Source organism: Ictidomys tridecemlineatus, chromosome 4 (genome assembly GCF_052094955.1).
Source record: "Ictidomys tridecemlineatus isolate mIctTri1 chromosome 4, mIctTri1.hap1, whole genome shotgun sequence".
NCBI lineage: Eukaryota > Metazoa > Chordata > Mammalia > Rodentia > Sciuridae > Ictidomys > Ictidomys tridecemlineatus.
Window position 1 is genome coordinate 65,855,733 of NC_135480.1, and position 17,670 is coordinate 65,873,402.

The 17,670-nt window shown below is 45.1% G+C and overlaps 1 protein-coding gene across 1 annotated transcript; it reads left to right on the top strand.

The window, feature by feature from the left end:
* Positions 1-14,172: 14,172 nt before the first annotated feature.
* Positions 14,173-17,220, top strand: Thrsp (thyroid hormone responsive). Its single transcript, XM_005323243.5, has 2 exons — positions 14,173-14,773; positions 16,577-17,220. Exon 1 carries the CDS (start codon positions 14,305-14,307, stop codon positions 14,752-14,754), a length of 450 nt encoding a protein of 149 aa, XP_005323300.1. The 5' UTR covers positions 14,173-14,304; the 3' UTR covers positions 14,755-14,773; positions 16,577-17,220.
* Positions 17,221-17,670: the final 450 nt, after the last annotated feature.

Here is a 17,670-nt window from a genome sequence, read left to right on the forward strand (position 1 = left end):
CCAGCTTGTTGCTAAGGAAGCTCTTCTCTGTCTCTCTGCCTCTCTATTTTCTACCAGTCAGCCCCAAACAGAACCTTTTGTGGTTGCACCTATGAGGCCATTTCATATGCACGATTTGTTTTCATTCTAACAATCCTATAAAGTAGGGATGGATTTTTAGCCACATGTTATAGAAGGTAAAGCTGAGACGAAGGAACTCTCTAAAGTCCCACAGCTGGGACTCCAAAAGGTCTAGTTCATTCACTTTTCTTTCCCCTGTGCTGAGGATCAAACCCAGGGCTGCTCTACCACTGAGCTACATCCCCAACCCTTTTTATTTAGTTTGAAACAGCTGCTCACTATGTTGCTGGGGCCTACCTTAACTTGCCATCCTCCAGCCTCAGAGTCCCCAGTCCCTGTGATTCAGGAGTACACTACTATACCTAGCTCATTCTCATTCTTTATGTATTAGTCCAAACGGCCCATTTCCCAAGAGGCCTTCTCTTTTAAGGGGACAGATTGATAAAAATAGTGGGAACATGAGATTAAGGGAATAGTTCTGGGCTGGAGTTGTGGCTCAGTGGTACAGTGCTTGTCTAGCATGTATGAGGCACTGTGTTCGATTCTCAGCACCACATATAAATAAATAAATACATAAAATAAAGGTCTATCAACAACTAAAAATAGGGACTGGGCCTGTGGCTCAGGGGCCGAGTGCTTGCCTCGCACACATGAGGCCCTAGGTTCAATTCTCAGCACCACATAAAAATAAATAAACAGAATAAAGATATTGTGTCCATCTACAACTTAAAAATTAAAAAACCCTAAAAATATATTTGAAAAAAAAAAAAGAGCATAGCTCTATAAAATGAGCCCACTGAGCTGGGGTTGTGGCTCAGTTGTAGAGCACTTGTGTCACATGCATGGGGCACTGGTTTTGATCTTCAGCATCACATAAATAAATAAAATAAAGGTATTGTGTCCATCTACAACTAAATATTAAAAATAAATAAATACAATAAAGTTCAATTGACAACTAAAACTATCTTTCTTAAAAATGAGCCCACTCTGCTAACCCACCCTAACACACACATGCTGTCTTTGCCAAAAAGCCTTCTGCCTGGAGCCCCACCTGGCCTAGGCAGGGGCAAAGGTCAGGTAGTCAGTGTAGGTGATGAATGATGGGAGTTGAGAGAGAATGATGACTGCTCATCACTGGTTATCAAAGAGAGAAAAATGGGTTGTTAACCTCCACAAAGGCTCATGCTCCTGGGAACTCTGCCTTGTGAACAGCCTCCACATCCCTGCTCTTGGGCACAGACCTGGAGAGAAGGCAGTAACTAAAAGGGGAGTGCTGGGGCCTATAAAAAAATAAGACACACCCCCTCCCGCAGACACTTAATTCTGGGGTCCCTTCTCTTTGGAGAAGTTTGTCACTGTCCCTTTCTTAAATAAAACTGACTTTCCACAGTGGTCTTGGCATTTTTCAGGTCTTTAATCTTCAATATCAGGGAAACAAGGACCCATTCCTGATACCAATACCAGTATCACCCTGACCACTCGATTTGACGGATGTCATCACTGAAGTTTCTTTTCATAAGACAATAGTCTTTTCCTTCATGACACTTGTTGTTGTTGTTGTTTTGTTTTGTTTTTCATTCCTTGTTTTTTGGTACTGAGATTTAACCCAGGAACACTTTACCATTGAGCCACATCCCCAGCCCTTTTTTATGTTTTCATTTTGAGACAGGGTCTCACTAAATTGCTTAGGGCCTCACTAAGTTGCTGAGGCTGGCTTTGAATTTGTGATCCTCCTGTCTCAGCCTCCTGAGTCACTGGGATTACAGGTGTGAGCCCTGGCGCCCGGCTATGACACATGTTTTTATTTAATGTCTGTCCCAAGGTCCATTACTGCAGCTGGGCTCCATATCTGTTTTGTTTAGTGCTTGCTTCTCCTTGCTTAATATAGTTGCGTACTACATATCAGGCCTCGAATAAATATTTGCTAAGTGAAAAAAAATGGCAAAGGAAAGGAACAAATGTCTTATTAAATGTCTGCCCAACATCAGACATTTTAGAAGGCTTATCTTATTTCTTCCTTTTTGCAATGATTCTATGTGGTACATTGTTGTCCCATTTTAGTGATAAGGAAACTGAGATAAGGAGAGGGAATGTAACTTTCCCAGAGTTACTAAGCCCTGAGCCAGAGTTCAAATGCTAGTCCTGTATCCCCACAGCTATGCTCATCCCTCTGTCCCTCACTCATAGGGTAAGAGGAGGAGGCACTAATCAGTGGCACTCAGGTGAATCATTCCTGGACAAACAGAAACTTAGGTAGCAAATAGTGTCTGCTGCAGTATCTCCCCTGTGACCAGCCACTCCCAGATCCTCCTGGCACCTATGCTCCCAGCCCCTCCAGGAAGCCATGCTGTTCCCTGTTTGCCCTCAGGTGCTAGGCCCAGCTCCACCTGGTCTGAGACCTAAGAACACAGTGTTTCCTACCTCTCTCCAGGGCTTCCTATGGCTAAAAACCTGCTCTACAAGCTCTCTGGGGCGGACCTTGAACACTTGGCACTGTACATGGTGCATGCTAGCCAGTTCACTAACTTCTGGTAATAAGGAGGGTCAACTGGGCACCATGGGGCATGCCCGTAACCCCAACTACCCTGGAGATTGAAGCAGGGGGATATCACAAACCGTAGGCCAGCCTGAACAATCTAGTGAAACTCTGTTTCAAAGTAAAGTTAGGAAAAAAAAATGGCAGAGAGCTGGGTGTGTGTGGGGGTCTTCCTGCTGATCTTCCAGGCCTATACTATACATCAGCCCAGGCTGATATCTGGCAGGATCTTTTTTTCCCTTCCCCCTTGGCTCTGAGACCCTGTCCACTGCCCTTTCTAAAATCATTGCCTTTCAAATGGAAGCTTCTGGGATGCTGAGCAGTGTTTTGTTGTTTGTTTGTTTTGTTTTGTTTTATGGCACTGGGGATAAAATCCAGGGCCTAGGCACATGTTAGGTAAGCTCTCCATCACTGAGCTCCATCCCCAAATCAATGTTCTTTTTCTTGAGCTGGGGGCTGGTTACACAGGTGTGCTTCATAAAAATTACTTGGGTACATTTTTCTACATATAAGTTATACTTCAAAAAAAGACTGGTTAAAAAAAATTGTTGTCACCCACTCCTGCCTCAGGGTTGCCCACCAGACCAGTGGGACCCATCTTTTTTTTTTTTCTTTTTCTTTTTCTTTTTTTAGAGAGAGTGAGAGAGAGAGAGGGGGACAGAGAGAGAATTTTAACACTTATTTATTTTTTCTTAGTTCTCGGCGGACACAACATGTTCGTTTGTATGTGGTGCTGAGGATCGAACCTGGGCCGCATGCACGCTAGGCGAGCGTGCTACCGCTTGAGCCACATCCCCAGCCCGGGACCCATCTTTCTACAGACCCACAGGCCTTTCTCATCTAAGAGTTTCTGATTGAATCATGTCTAGCAAACACAGGACAGCAAAATAACCAACTTGGGCAGTGTCCCAAATCCTAGACTCCCAGAGTCCTCAAGCACTCTCTTCCTCCCTGCCTCTCAGAGCCATCTCTTGATGCCCCTAAGGCCTCTCTTTGGCCCAGTCTGAGTTAGAGCTTCTTAGATATTCTCTTCCCCCCACCCACCCTCTTTTTTAGGACATGATGACAGCATCTAGCCTGCAGGGCCAATTTTCAGGTGCCTAACACCAGGTGGAGATTAGTTATTGTTTCCCAACTGGCCACTGTCATTCAGAAGAGCACCTCCCTTGTCTGGATTTCTGTCAACTAGTCCTCCTGGTTCCTGAAGAGCAATAAACTATATTTCTTTCAGCCCCTCATTTCTTGTCTCCCAGCCTAACTGCAGGCTGCAGCTGATTACTCCATAACCTTTTCTCACAACCCTAGGAGAGGAGGAATCCTTCACAGGGATGGGGAATTAGCAGCAGCCCCTCCCATTGGCCAAATACAGCAGGAATGCTAAACTGGGCTCCTGGGGTAACTAAGGCCAATGCCAGCTCCTTAAACAAAAAGAAATTCTTAGAAACGTATTCATATTCACAGAGGATGAGGGACAGAGGCTCAGGGGGGCCCAGCTGCAGGAGCCTGACCAGGATCACTCTGTGGAACTGGATAGCTACTGCTGCTGTGGTTACAGACAGGCTCTTGGCCATACCAGGACCTGAAGAAGAACCATCCAATCACCTGGGCTTCTGTAGTGGGATTAGGGATCAGGAATAGACCCTTGCCAAAAGACTTTAACAGAAATTTCCCCAAAAGAGTAGGGTAAGGAGAGGCCAGAGTCTGAACTTTATTTATTTATTTATTTTAAAAAATATCTTTATTTTATTTTTATGTGGTGCCTCACACATGCCAGGCGAGTGTGCTATTACTTGAGCCATGTCCCCAGCCCAGAGTCTGAACTTTAAATGGCCAAAAGCAATTGTCTCTTACCACAGGGTGAAATTGAATCAAACTTTGATATGACCTTCAACAAGGGCATAGGTTGGTGCCACTCGTTATATACTTATCCACTCATGAAATTTGAATCATACTATTTTTACAAGATTCATTTAAATATGTATGTACTTATTATTCTCCCCATCTAATTTCATGAGGATTTCCTTCAAATTATGAACTCTTCTGTACCTTTTCTTTTTTTTTTCTTTTGGTACCAGAGATTGAACCTAGAGGTACTTAGCAACGGAGCCACATTCTTAGTCCCTTTTTGAGATAGGATATGGCTAAATTGCTTAGGCTGGCCTTGAATTGTGGTCCTTTGCCTCGGGTTCCCCAGAAGCTGGGATTATAGGCATGCACCACTGGGCCTGGCCCTTTTGTTTGTCTTGCCTTGTTGCTCTGGCTGGTCTTGAACTCCTGGGCTCCAGCGATCCTCCTGCTTCAGCCTTCGGAGTAGCTGGGACCCTGCGTCTGGCTCTACATATCTTTTTTTCCTTTTCATTTTGGGGATTGAACACAGGGCCTCAAGCACTTTAGGCAAGGCTCTAACACTCAGCTATACTTCCAGGCCTTCTTCAAAAGTTCTGTTTATTTCCAGGGATTTCAAAGATGGAAGCTTTGAAACGTTTATTCTATTTTCTGGCATTGATTAAAACCTCTTTTTCTACCAATTTGACTTCCAATATTTCTGGGCAGTGAGCTGTTGTCGCTCGGGTCGCCCCCAGCCCCTCCCCCAGCCCGGGGGTAAAAGAGCCTCTGGGTACCGCCAAAGCCTATCAGAACGCTCCGGAAGGAACAGGCCAGCACTGGGAATCTGTCCCACAGAAAGGGCTCTGAGGTCCTTGGACTTCGGCCCTGACTTTTCCCCTCCGGGTGGGAGAGCCCGAAACCCCGAGGAAGGGGCAGGAGGAGCCCAGGAGCTAGGCAGTAAGAGGTGGCGCAGGTCGGTACCGGGGGAATTCTGCTGGAACACTGGCCGGCACCAGAATTATTCAAGAGTTGGAATTACCTGAGAGATGACTTTCAGAAAACCTATGGGACCTAAAAGTTCCCGTAGCAAAGCGGAGTCTACAGAATCGGTTCGAAAAGCACAGTGGCGCGCGGGGGGTGGGGGGCGAGTCAGCTCAGTGCTTTTTCCTAAATCAAGCCCTTTTAATAAACCAGTTCGAAACACTGATGCCGTCTACTTGGTGAGAGGTATCTTGGAAAGATGAGAGTATTTTCCTCCTACCACCACCAGTCCCCAGGTTTCACCCGCTAAGGAGGCAGACGATTCTGAGGCTGGAAACCCGCGTTTCCCGCTGATGGCTCTGTCGATCTGCTCCTGCCCGGCAGCGCCCTCTGCTGGCCGGAGCCGTAGGGGAGGTGCTAGGCCTCGTGGGCTGGAAGAGGTTCAGCCCTTCCGGGAGTCTGCAGAGGCCAACCCTTGCAACTGGGATAAGAGCCTGTTCTACAGTGGGAGGGAGGCGATCTGGTCAGAAAGGTCAGCCATGGCTGGTGAGGGTAGACCTCTAGGGGTGAGTTAGGAAGAGCGGGAGGGAAGATTTGAAAGTTTCTGTGGAGTATGGGGAAAAGTGCGTCATACTGGAGAATTATCAGTATATACCCATGTTATTTTGCGCTTTTTAGCTTTTGCTCAGGCTGGTATTTCTGCCTGGAAAACATTTCCCAGTCCGGTGTGGTTTATTGGTTTAGTTGTCTGTCCTCTCACATCAGTCTCCCACATCTGAGCTTCTTGGGGGGCCTGGGCTATGCTTGGGAGTAACTCCCATGACCAGCCCAGAGCTTAGCATAGAGCAGAGTTCAGGTTAGTCTGAGGTATGATAGAGGGAATGAGAAAGAAGTAGAAAGGAGATGTAGTAGAAGGGCAAGGAAATAGATTTTTACCCAAAATTGCTGTATAACTTTCCTGGTCTGTCACCCCCAAATTCCTGGGGAATCTGTTAATCTATATGAGTATTGTTATTAACCCCCCGATAAATTAAGCAAAGAGACATACAACAGTTTAAGTAACTTACAATTTAGTGGACTTTCTAATGCTATCTGTTGATCAGATGATGAAGACTGTGTCAGCCTAAGGATCCAGATATTGACCAGACAACCAGAAACTGCCTTGAGATCACCAATGTGATATAATTCCTTCATACCTTCCCATACCCGGCCCTTACCAAGTTTCCTTTAAAAGAAGAGCAGGAAACCACCAAAACACCTCTCTCGCTCTCTAGATGGCCCACATTCTTCCTTGCATGTGTATTCCTTGCTTTACCCTCAAAGGTGTCTCCCTCTTGAGAATGCCCATATTCTCCCCTAAATGTGACTCTACTTTCCTAAGGAAATCTCTGCCTATGCCTCTGCTGAAAGTCTTTCCTTCTCATTTTCCCAGAACCCTGCTGGTTCTGGCTTGAATTTCCCCTTCTCTCTGGGAACAACTCAGACCCTTCTTTGGAGCCATCTCTTCCCCCTTGACAAGTTGATTTGCCAGCAGGGACTAAGGCCAGAAGGGGTAATGAGGTAAGGATAAGGCTTTGGACTTTTATTCCTGACTGGTGGTTTTTTGTTGTACTTTAAGTCTCTCTGTGTGTGTGTATGTGTGTGTGTGTGCTGTTGTTGTTTGTGTTTGTTTTTTTCAGTACTGAGGACTGAACTCAGGGCCTTACACATACTAGGTAAGCACTCTACTACTGAGCTACACCCTCAGTCCTTTTTATTTTGTTTTGAGACACAGTCTTGCTAAATTGTCCAGGCTGGCCTCAAACTTGTAATCCTCCTGTCTCCCAAGTAGTTGGGATTATAGATATGTGCCACTGTGCCTGGCTCTCTGGTTCTATTGAAGAGACCTAAGGACTAATGCAAGATGGCCAAAGGATACAGCTATAGTTTCTTCATCTTGCTTCAGCCAAATCAGTTTCTTCCTATATTGCAAGTTGATTGGGAAGGGAAGAATTCATGGAGAATCTCTGTAAATTCCTGGCTGGAAAGGGGAAAAAAGGCCCTAAAGGACAGCTAAGAGTGGTTTGAGGGATGGTAGCCTAAGAGAGTTTGGAAGAATGGTGTCCATTGGTTGAGCTTTGTATACACACTCATGGATCTTAACTGGAATCTCCTTTGTCCCCAGCAAAACTTCTTCCCAGGACTTGTCCAGAGTGAACTCTGGCTGGGGTCTAAGCCTGGCGGGGTCCTCAGTCTTGTAGGCAGACCAAGAGCTCTCCTGACTGATGGTGACTTATGGAGTGTCTCTGTCAGGGACTGTCCATGGTGAAAGGACGCAGTTGAGCTCCTTGGGGTCTGGGATGACATTGACAACTTCCTCACAGAGACCCTCTGTGACCAGTGCTTCCCAGGAGCTCAGCAAAGGTGTGTCAAATGAAAAAAATGAAGGAAGGAATGAAGACATACCCAGACACATGGAAGGAAGAGAGACTTCCACATTTTCTTTCATTCATCCTTTGGATCAGCAAGCATGGAAATAGTCCTGAGCTCCTGAAGTGCTGGGCAGAAAGAAAAGCCAAGACCTGGTTCTTGACTACCAAGGGCTCCCAGGTAGGGGAGAGGCAGACATGTGTTTGGTCAGTGACAAATCTTGTCTAATCACAGAATTTTAAAATTCATAGGCTTAGAGTAAGTGATAGATCCAGCAGTGATATCCTCCCAGGTGAGGAAACAAAACATGGCTAGAGGTGGATTTAGGCTCTCAGTTTCTTCTTCAGTGAATTATAGGAGCTGGACTCACCACAGAGTCTTGTAGCTATGACTATTTTGACTTTTGTGATTGATTTGGGAGCACTTTGAGAACATACAGCCCCTTTCTCCTACTCAGCCAGCCTAGAAGCTGGCCCTGGGAGCTAATTGCATCAGCTGGAGGAAGAACTGTCTTTTCTCAGAACTGGGGGAGGGGTATGACAGAGAGGAAGTTGGGAGTGGGGCTGGATGGGAAGATTTGCCAGCTTCCTGGGTCCACTCTGGTCAGCAGAATTTGTAGTGGATTCTCTGAACAGCCAGAGATCCATATTCCCAAGTAAGCAGAAAAAAAACATGGGCCTCATGGGGTGAACTGTCTCTAGAGAAAGGGGCCCTTCTACTCCCTCTAAAATGCCTCTTCCATAGTTGGTCATTTGGTTCTTTTTTTTTTTTTCTTTGTTCTAATCAGTTATGCATGACAGCAGAATGCTCTTCAATTCATTGTACACAAATGAAGCACAATTTTTTACTTCTCTGGTTGTACAAGAAGTAGGGTCACACCCTTTGTGCATTCATACATGTACCTAGGATAATGATGTCTGGGTCATTGGCTCTTGGTGCCTCCAAATCCTCTATTCAGAGGAGTTGTGTTTTCAATGTGAAGGATTCTTCTTTTATTTTGGTACTGGCGGTTGAACCAGGGACACTCCACTACTGAACTATATCCCCAGCCCTTTTTATTTTTATTTTATTCCTTAAATTGCCCTGGCTGACTTTGAACTTGTAATTCTTCTGACTCAGCCTCCCAAGTCTCTGGGATAAAAGGAGTGTGCCTAAACTGGGCGCATTGGTGCATGCCTGTACTCCCAGTGGCTTGGGAGGCTGAGGCAGGAGGATTGCAAGTTCAAAGCCAGCCTCAGCAAAAGTCAAGTACTAAGCAGCTAAGTGAGACCCTGTCTCTAAATAAAATACAAAATAGGGCTGGGGATGTGGCTCAGTGGTTGAGTGCCCCTGACTTCAATTCTGGTCGTTGCAACCAGCATGGCCAACCTAGCAGGTTCCAGCAAAAGTCGATGGAAAATTAGGAAAAGAAAGACTCACATATGCAGATATTGAAGATAACAGCTGGGATGGGGTGGAGCACTGCTGTCTAATGGAGAAGCAGGTCTAAAGACGCCAGCAATCTTTATTATATATTTATCTCATTAATCAGATTAAAGACTATGCAAGCATTATTCTTTGTATTCCTGAAAGTTACAAAGTTAGCAACATTAAGCAGCTTATTCCCCAGTTGCCTTCTACAGTTACAATGTGCTATGTTAGGAGCTTTGTGTAGCTTTCAAGAAAGTCCATTGTTTAAATGGGGTCTTAGCACAGTGTTATGTGCAGGCTGAGGAGCAGCAGAGCTGGTGAAACATTGTGGTTGTCTGCTAAGAGAGTTTCTTTATTCCCAGGAGCTGTGTGCCTGAGATCAAGGCAGAGGCTGATAAGACCCTAGCACAGAGCCTTCTCATGGAGGACATTGCCATAGCAACTAGTCATCCTGCACCTTTTTACAGAAAATTTCCCAGGTACCAGGCATGCCACAGCCATGAAGTCATCAGGGAACCCATTTCAGATACTGCTCTCCCATTCACTGTCACCGCTCTGCACACTTGGTATCTCCCCTACCCCCCCAAAAAGGAGTGTGCAATGCACCTAGCAAGATTCTTTATGTAGTTCAACTCCTCTGCTTTCCAGGTAGGAGATTGAGGCTGAATGTCTTACTTAAGGTCATGCAGTAAGTCAGTTGTCCCTTTAGGAATCCTTTGTGATGGATAGCACTTGCCATTCCTTCTGTCTGCAGGACAAATCTTCTTGAAGCCAAGAATGTTAAGGTCTCAGCACAGTTGTTTCTTCTTTCCTGGCCATTTAAGAACCATGTTTGGGGGCGCTCGGGTTGTGGCTCAGTGGTAGAGTGCTTGCCTCACCTGTGTGAAGCACTGGGTTCTCAGCACCTCATAAATAAATGAATAAAATAAAGGTCCATCAATACTAAAAAATATTTTTAAAAAAAGAAAAAAAGAACCATGTTTGGGGGTGCTGGGGTTGTGGCTCAGCAGTAGAGAGCTTGCCTCACACGCACGTGCGAGATCGAGTTCAATCCTCAGCCCCACATAAAAATAAATAAGTGAAATAAAGGTATTGTGTCCAACTACAACTAAAAAATAAATATTTTTTTAAAAAATAAAGAACCATGTTTGGAGTTAGGCATTCCCAGGCTGCGATGTGGTAGGCCCTGGGCTGAGCTTAAGAATATGTATTTCTGGTGAGCCCTGGGATGATTAGATGCTGCTGGTCTGTAGATCACACTTTGACTAGCAAGTCTTGTTACCTTGTTTTGTTTTCTCCAAAGGGTATGTCACAATGTAATGCTAATCACATTTATCTGTGCATATGCTCATGATGGTTCTCTCCCAAATAGATAAAAACTGGGGATGGGGTCTTAGCACAGTGGTAGAGCACTAGCATGTGTGAGGTACTGGGTTCAATTCTTAGCACCATATATAAATTAAAAAAAATAAAGTCCATGAAAACTAAATTACATATATATATTAAAAATCCAAGTAAATAAATAAATAAATAAACTGCCCCAAGTGCCTGGACCTCATCTGCCCTCATGTCCTGTTAAATCCCAGGCCCAGAGTGCTGCACATAGTAGGCTCTCAATACATGGGCTTCCCTGTGTGAAAAGCAGGAGGTCGGAACATACTGTATTAGCTGAGTGGGGGGGTGCATATTATGACTACAAAGCCTCTCACTTCTTGACTCCATATATTCCCTGGCCAGGACTGGAGTGACAATGTGAAGAAAAATAGCCTGAGGAGCCAGGTGTGGTGGCACAAGCCTGTAAACCTAGCAACTTGGGCAGCTGAAGCAGGAGGATTGCATGTTCAAGGCCAGCCTGGGTAAATTAACAAGACTCTGTCTCAAAAAATAAGTGAATAAATAAAAAGGGATTGGGATATCACTCAGTGGTACTGGGTTCCTTCTCAGTATCCCCTCCCCCAAATAGCCTGGGGAACTGGAGATTTGGAGAGGACTTGTCTAACTTATGACCCCTGGTTCCCTCCAACCTTAGCATCACACAAGCACATTAAAAAAAAAAAAATCCTGGAGCCCATAGACATCAGGTGATGTGCTTATATACAACATTTTCAAACTGAAAAGCTTGTCCCGACCTTGGTCTGTGTCCATTCTGTAGCCACCTGGCCTCAAGGCCAGCCTGGGTTACTTGGGGTCTGTCAACCCCAGATACCACCTGATCATCTTATCCTTGCATCACATTCATACATTATTCCTGGCTTGGACTTTGAGGACTTTGACTCCAGTCTATCTGGGCCAGTTTAGTATGCCCAGCTTGGGGCACTCAGGGCGAGGCTGTAGGCAGCTCTGCAGAGGCCAGGCCAGAGGCATCTTACTCAGCCTCAGTTTCCTTCGGGAGTGGTGGGAGGAAAGACTTGGGAAATCCAATGAAGCTTGAGGTCTAGTCCAGCTTTTGCTGCTTCCTTCCTCTACCTTTGCTGGGATTTTCCACCTGTGATGGCCCTGCTGGACCGGATGAGGCATCTTTGAGAGGAGGAAAAATACTATAACCCCTGAAACACATTTCCTGCTTTCTTCCTCTTCCCACATCTAGAACCTCCCTGAGTCCAGCCCGTCCCTTTAGCACTCCATGTCTGTCTTCTACTCTGACACATGACTGGCAACATTTTAACTAAGGCCTTCTGTCTTCCAGGGAGACCTAGAGGCAGTCTCAGTCTGTAGCCTGCTGGCCAGGGGACCCTGGTCAGCCAGACCCTCCCTCATTCCTTCCCAGGCCTCTTTGTGTTCTACACTTATTCATACAGAGGCCATTTAGTTGCCTAATTGCTAAGTCACTCTCTCCCTTTTCCACTTGATTTACTCATTCATTTCTCTAGTTCAAGCTCAGGAATATGTCTGGAAATAGAATGGCCTCAGATGGGATTAAAATTCACACATAGGCAGAATAACACAGTGAGATATACTAGCCATGTGCTTGGGAGGAGTCTAAAAATCTGAAGTGGAGAGGCCTTAACAAAGTTCAGCCCTCTGAGTTTGATACATGGGGCAAGGGAGGCCCAGGGGTAACCCAGGTCATTGGGCAAAAGAATCAGGAGGCAGCTGCTAGGGCACTCCTGGCAAGCCCTCATGCCAACATCAGCATGCCCCGTCCACGAGCAGAACACCATGTTTGCCAGTTCTTAGTTTGTAACCCTGGGGCTGGGTGAAAAAATGTAAGAACTAACACAGGGAGTAATGCCCTTAGGGACTGGATCTAAATTCAGAAGGAGTTACAAAACCAGGGCAGCAAAGTCCTCCCCTTCAGAGATTTCCAAACCTTTCAGTTGACTGTGTGGAGGCTGGAGTCCAGGGAGTCTGGCTGTATCCCAAGAGGCCTGTGGGTAGCACCAGAACCCAGTGACACTGCCCAGCCTTATGAAATGTCTATACCCACTGCTTAGCAGCCCTAGAGATTTGTATACAAGAGAAGCCCCATTTTTATTTTTCCTTTCTTTTTTTCCCTTCTCTTAATACCAAGGACTAAACCCAGGGGTTCTCTACCACTGAGTTACATCCCTAGCCTTTTTTATTTTGAGACAGGATCTCACTGAGTTGCCATGATGGGCCTTGAATTTGTGATCCTCCTGCTTTATCTTCCCAAATAACTGGGATTGTAGGCATGTTCCACCTTGCCCAGCCCAGAAGTCCTATTTTCTTTTTTTTTTTTTTTAATATTTTTTTTAGTTGTTGATGGACCTTTATTTTATTTATGTGTATGTGGTGGGTGCTGAGAATAGAACCCAGGGCCTCATGCATGCTAGGCAAGCACTCTACCACTGAGCCACAACTCCATCCCCAGAAGTCCTGTTTTCTTGAGGAGAAAATATTTGAAAAATTTTTCCTCAGTCAAGGAAAAAACAATGTTAGAAGACTAGAAGTGAATTCATCAAAGGCTTACTTAAGTGATCTTTTTTTGTTGTTGTTCGTTTGTTTTTATGGTACTGGGGTTTTAACTCAGGGATGCTCTACCTAGATCTTTTTTTTTTTAATTTTTTTTTTTTAGGTGTAGTTGGACACAATATCTTTATTTATTTTTATGTGGTGCTGAGGATCAAACCCAGTGCCTCACACGTGCGAGGTGGGCACTCTACCAATGAGCTACAGCCCCAGCCCAGATCTCACCAAGTTGCCCAGGCTGGCCTTGACTTTCTATCCTCCTACTTCAGCCTCCCAAATTGCTGGGATTATCAGCATGAGCCACCATGCCCAGCTTTAGGTAGTCAAACTCTTTTTGGGAGGAGGGGGTAAGGGGGTATGACTGATAATCAAACTTAGGCCCTCACATGTTAGGCAAATACTATACTACTGACCTACATCCCTAGCCCTTAAAATTAATTTTTAAAATTAATTAACTTAGAAAAATTGCTGTTTTCTGCTCACAGTTTAGGAAACAAGTTTATGCAAATTCTTCACCCTGCTGACTGATTGAGGTAACACCAGGCTAATGCATCTTATTAAGAGTTTTTTTCCTAGTCAAGTTCATGGTGGAAAAGCACCCTCTATAAGGAAGATTGTCGGGGACATGAGCATGGCCAACATCCAGACCCCTTCTTTCTGGACTTCTGGCTCCCACTTCAGTGCTCTTTGCCCCACACCAAACTATTTCATTTCATGACGCTCTTCCCTTGTTCATTTCACAGTCACTCTGAGTTGAAGAAGTAAGCTTTGTGCTTTCAGAGGGTAGCAAAGACTCAGTTTGACCTCAGGTGATCTGAAAGGATTATTGACTTTCCTGCAGTCAAGTGCATCTGTTGCCAAAGGGAAAAGCTTTGCTTTAACTAGTTCTGCAAGCTGCCAGTGGAAGAGCTGGGCTCTTACTGAGGCAGTCTTATAGAACTGAAATGACAAGCAAAAGGCTGGCTGGTCTGTCCCTGGGCAGTGGATCACCTGATACAGACCTTGGGACCCAAACCCTGGGATTGGCTTAAAACAGAGCTGTGTTGACCCAATGACTGGGCCTTGGCTTCCTGTCAATCTGCGGTCAGAACCAAAGCCTAGAAATAGTGCTGGGGCAGTCTTCCCAACTCATTGTGTAAAAGCAGGCAACCATGCCGGTACTAACCAAGCGCTACCCTAAAAACTGCCTGTTGGCCGTCGTGGACCGGTACTTGGCTGTGGTGTGCAACATGGAGCAGGTGGTAATGATCCCCAGCCTTCTGAGGGATGTGCATCTGGGTGGACATGGCGGCCAGGCCCAGATGGGGGCCCCTGATCTCTACACCTACTTCACCATGCTCAAGACCATCCGGATGGATGTGGAACATGGGCTCCTGCCGAGGGAGGAGTGGCAGGCCAAGGTGGCCGGCCGCAAAGCGGATGAGGCTGGAAAGGAAGCTGCCGAGACAGAGGAGGCCAAGGAAGAAGTCTCCGGGGAGCTGGACCTGGAAACCCAGTTCCATGTGCACTTCTCCAGCCTCCATCGCATCCTTACTCACCTGACTGTGAAAGCTCAGGAAGTGACAAGAAAATACCAGGAAATGACGGGACAGGTCCTGTAGGCCTCCGACTCTAGGGAAGGTAATGGTGGCTATGCTAAAGGGTCCGGGTCCATGGAGGGATATTCCCGGGGAAGAGGGAGTGGTGGTGCAGCCTAACAAGAGAGGGGCAGGTTGGCTCTCAGACAGAGTCACCACACATCAGGTGGCCATTGGAATCACCTGGGGAAGGCTCAAGACTGGGCTCACCTTCCTAGTCTTCTGACTCAGTATTGATGAGTAATGGCAGTGAACTATTATGGAGACAAGAAAAAAGTATATGCCTGTGAGTGCATAACTCATGGGCACAAATGTGTCTGTGCCTGTGTGCATTTATTGGTAAGTATGTGAATGCTTATACCTGTATGAATGTTCTCCTTGTCAACGTCTTTAAGTATGTGATTAAAGCTAGGCACAGTGGCACATACCTGCAATCCCAGTGATTTGGAAGGCTGAGGCAAGAGGATCCCAAGTTTGAAGCTAGCCTTGGCAACTTGTGAGACCCTATTTCAATATAAAAAAAAATAAGATAAAAGCAAGACTGACCTCAGCTTTGAGCCGAGTGCTCTTTCCATTATACCTACTCTCTCCCACTCTGTAATGATAGAGAATAGACATGCCCTCCCTACCCACAAAGTCTGTAGAGAATTCTTTCCAGGTACTTTCCCAGCTGTTTTTGTTTCTGCACCTCAAATCCAAACGGTCAACTTCAATGCTGCTTTTCTCTCTCCTTGAGATTTTTTTGGCTGCCTTCCAGAGTTTCTTCTTGAATTAAATTGAACTGGGTCAATAGCCAGGGGGCCTCAGAAGAGCTGAGCTCTGGGTTCATGTCCTGCTTCTACCACTGAGCTGAGACCTTGGGAAAGCCACTTCACTTCTTTGTGTTTCAGTTTCTTCACTGCATCATGATAGTAATAAAAAATAACAACTGGCATTTGAGTACTACTAAAATCACTTGTATATTAACTATCTAATAAATTATCATTACTTTGAAAAATAGTTTTAGTTGTAGATGAACACAATACTTTTATTTATTTTATGCGGTGCTGAGGATTGAACCCAGTGCCTCAAATGTGCTAGGCAAGTGCTCTACTACTGAGCTACAATCCCAGCCCTGTAGTCTCATTCTTTTCTCTACATTGATGGATTTTCTGTGCTCCTTAGGGCGTAGATTTCAGAAGAGAATTGGAGTTGGAAGACCTGGTAGAAATCCAACTTCTTCTTCTTCTTTTTTTTTTTTTTTTTTTTGGTACTGGGGATTGAACTCAGGGACACTTGGCCTCTGAGCCACATACCCAGCACTGTTTTGTATTTTATTTAGAGATGGGTTTCACTGAGTTGCTTAGCACCTCGCTTTTGCCGAGGCTGGCTTTGAACTCGTGAGCCTCCTGCCTCACTTTCTTGAGCCATAGGGATTAAAGGTGTGAGCCACCACACCCAGTAAAATCCAACTTCTTGACCAACCAAATAGTCATAAAGGCCACAGCAGCTATTCTATACTACAGTATTTCAACATACCTTAACCTCATTTTCATTCATGGACAAAGTATGGTTTGGCAGATACTGAAAAATCTGGGCTCTTTTCTTGGCTCTGCCATTTTCTTTTGTAATATCCTAGAGAACATATTTGACCTTTCTGCATCTCAGTTTCCACTAAATGTAGAGGAAAAACCAGACGAGTGATCCCAGCTGACCATCTGGTTCTTCTTCACAGCTGAAGTGTTGCCAGTTTTCCAGCAGCAGTGACAAAACTTTTTCCCCTTGCTCTTCCTATTTTAATAGGTATATCACAGTGCCTTGTTGAATTTAGACTCATTTGGTTCTTTAAATTTCCTGCACTCCACAGATCACTTTACACAAGAGAATGCAGACTGTAATGAGGACTTGCAGCAGTGTGTCAGCCCTGATTCCAGAAACACCTGGACCTGCAGCTGAAGTGAAGGCGACTTGTGTCTCTGGGATGCTTCCCTACCTCCCTCTGAGCATCAATTTGTGACCTCCAGTCCTTGGCTCACCTTTAGGATGTGTTGCTATTCACAACTCCATTTAATCCTCTTACCAGCTCAGGGTGGTGGCCAGTGGTTCATGAGGGAGTAGACAAAGTTAGTCTAGTATGACACAGAAGAGCAGAGGTGTTAGCCTATGACCGAAGTTCACATCCCTCCTCTTGGCAGTCATCCACCCTGTGACCTCAGGCATTATTCACCCACTGGAGCCTAAGTAACCTCATGTATAAAATGGGGACAACTTACCTCACAAAGTTACAAAAATGAAACAAGATGAATCAAAAGAACCTGGTATATGAGAAATTATCAGATTGTAATATGATTTTTCTCCCACCTTCCCCTATGTATTTGCTTTAGTCCTTAACTGAGGTAGCAAGAGTCCCTCGGGATGAGTACCTCACTGTTACACCTGCCAACCACTGATGAGGCTGAGCAAGAACTATAAACCTATTTATTGCAGTAGCAATAAAGAAAAAATACCTTATATTTGTACATCTCTTTATTATTTCAAAAGCACTTTCTCCAATGTTTTACTTTTTACAAGTGATACTCAAGTAAATAGAATAACTTTATTTTTCCCAGAAAACTTCTTTGAAATCATGTATACAATTTTACTAATGTCCCCAAACTACTGATTATAAAATTTCAGCTTTTTGGACAAGCTTTTTAGAATTTTTTGGGGGGCCAGGGTGGTGTGGTACTGCTACAACTTATTTATTGCATAAAAATATTTTTTAGTTGTCAATGGACCTTATTTATTTATATGCAGTGCTGAGAATCAAACCAGTGCCTCACACATGTGAGGCAAATGCTCTTCTACTGAGCTATAATCCCAGACCCCTTTTCATTTTTTGAGACAGGGTTTTGCTAAATTGTGGAGGCTTAGAATTTGTGATCCTTCTGCCTCAGTCTCAAAGTTGCTGGGATTACAGGT

Bases quoted from the DNA above. Each gene is read 5' to 3' on its own strand.
- Thrsp (XM_005323243.5), top strand. From the start codon at position 14,305: ATGCCGGTACTAACCAAGCGCTACCCTAAAAACTGCCTGTTGGCCGTC.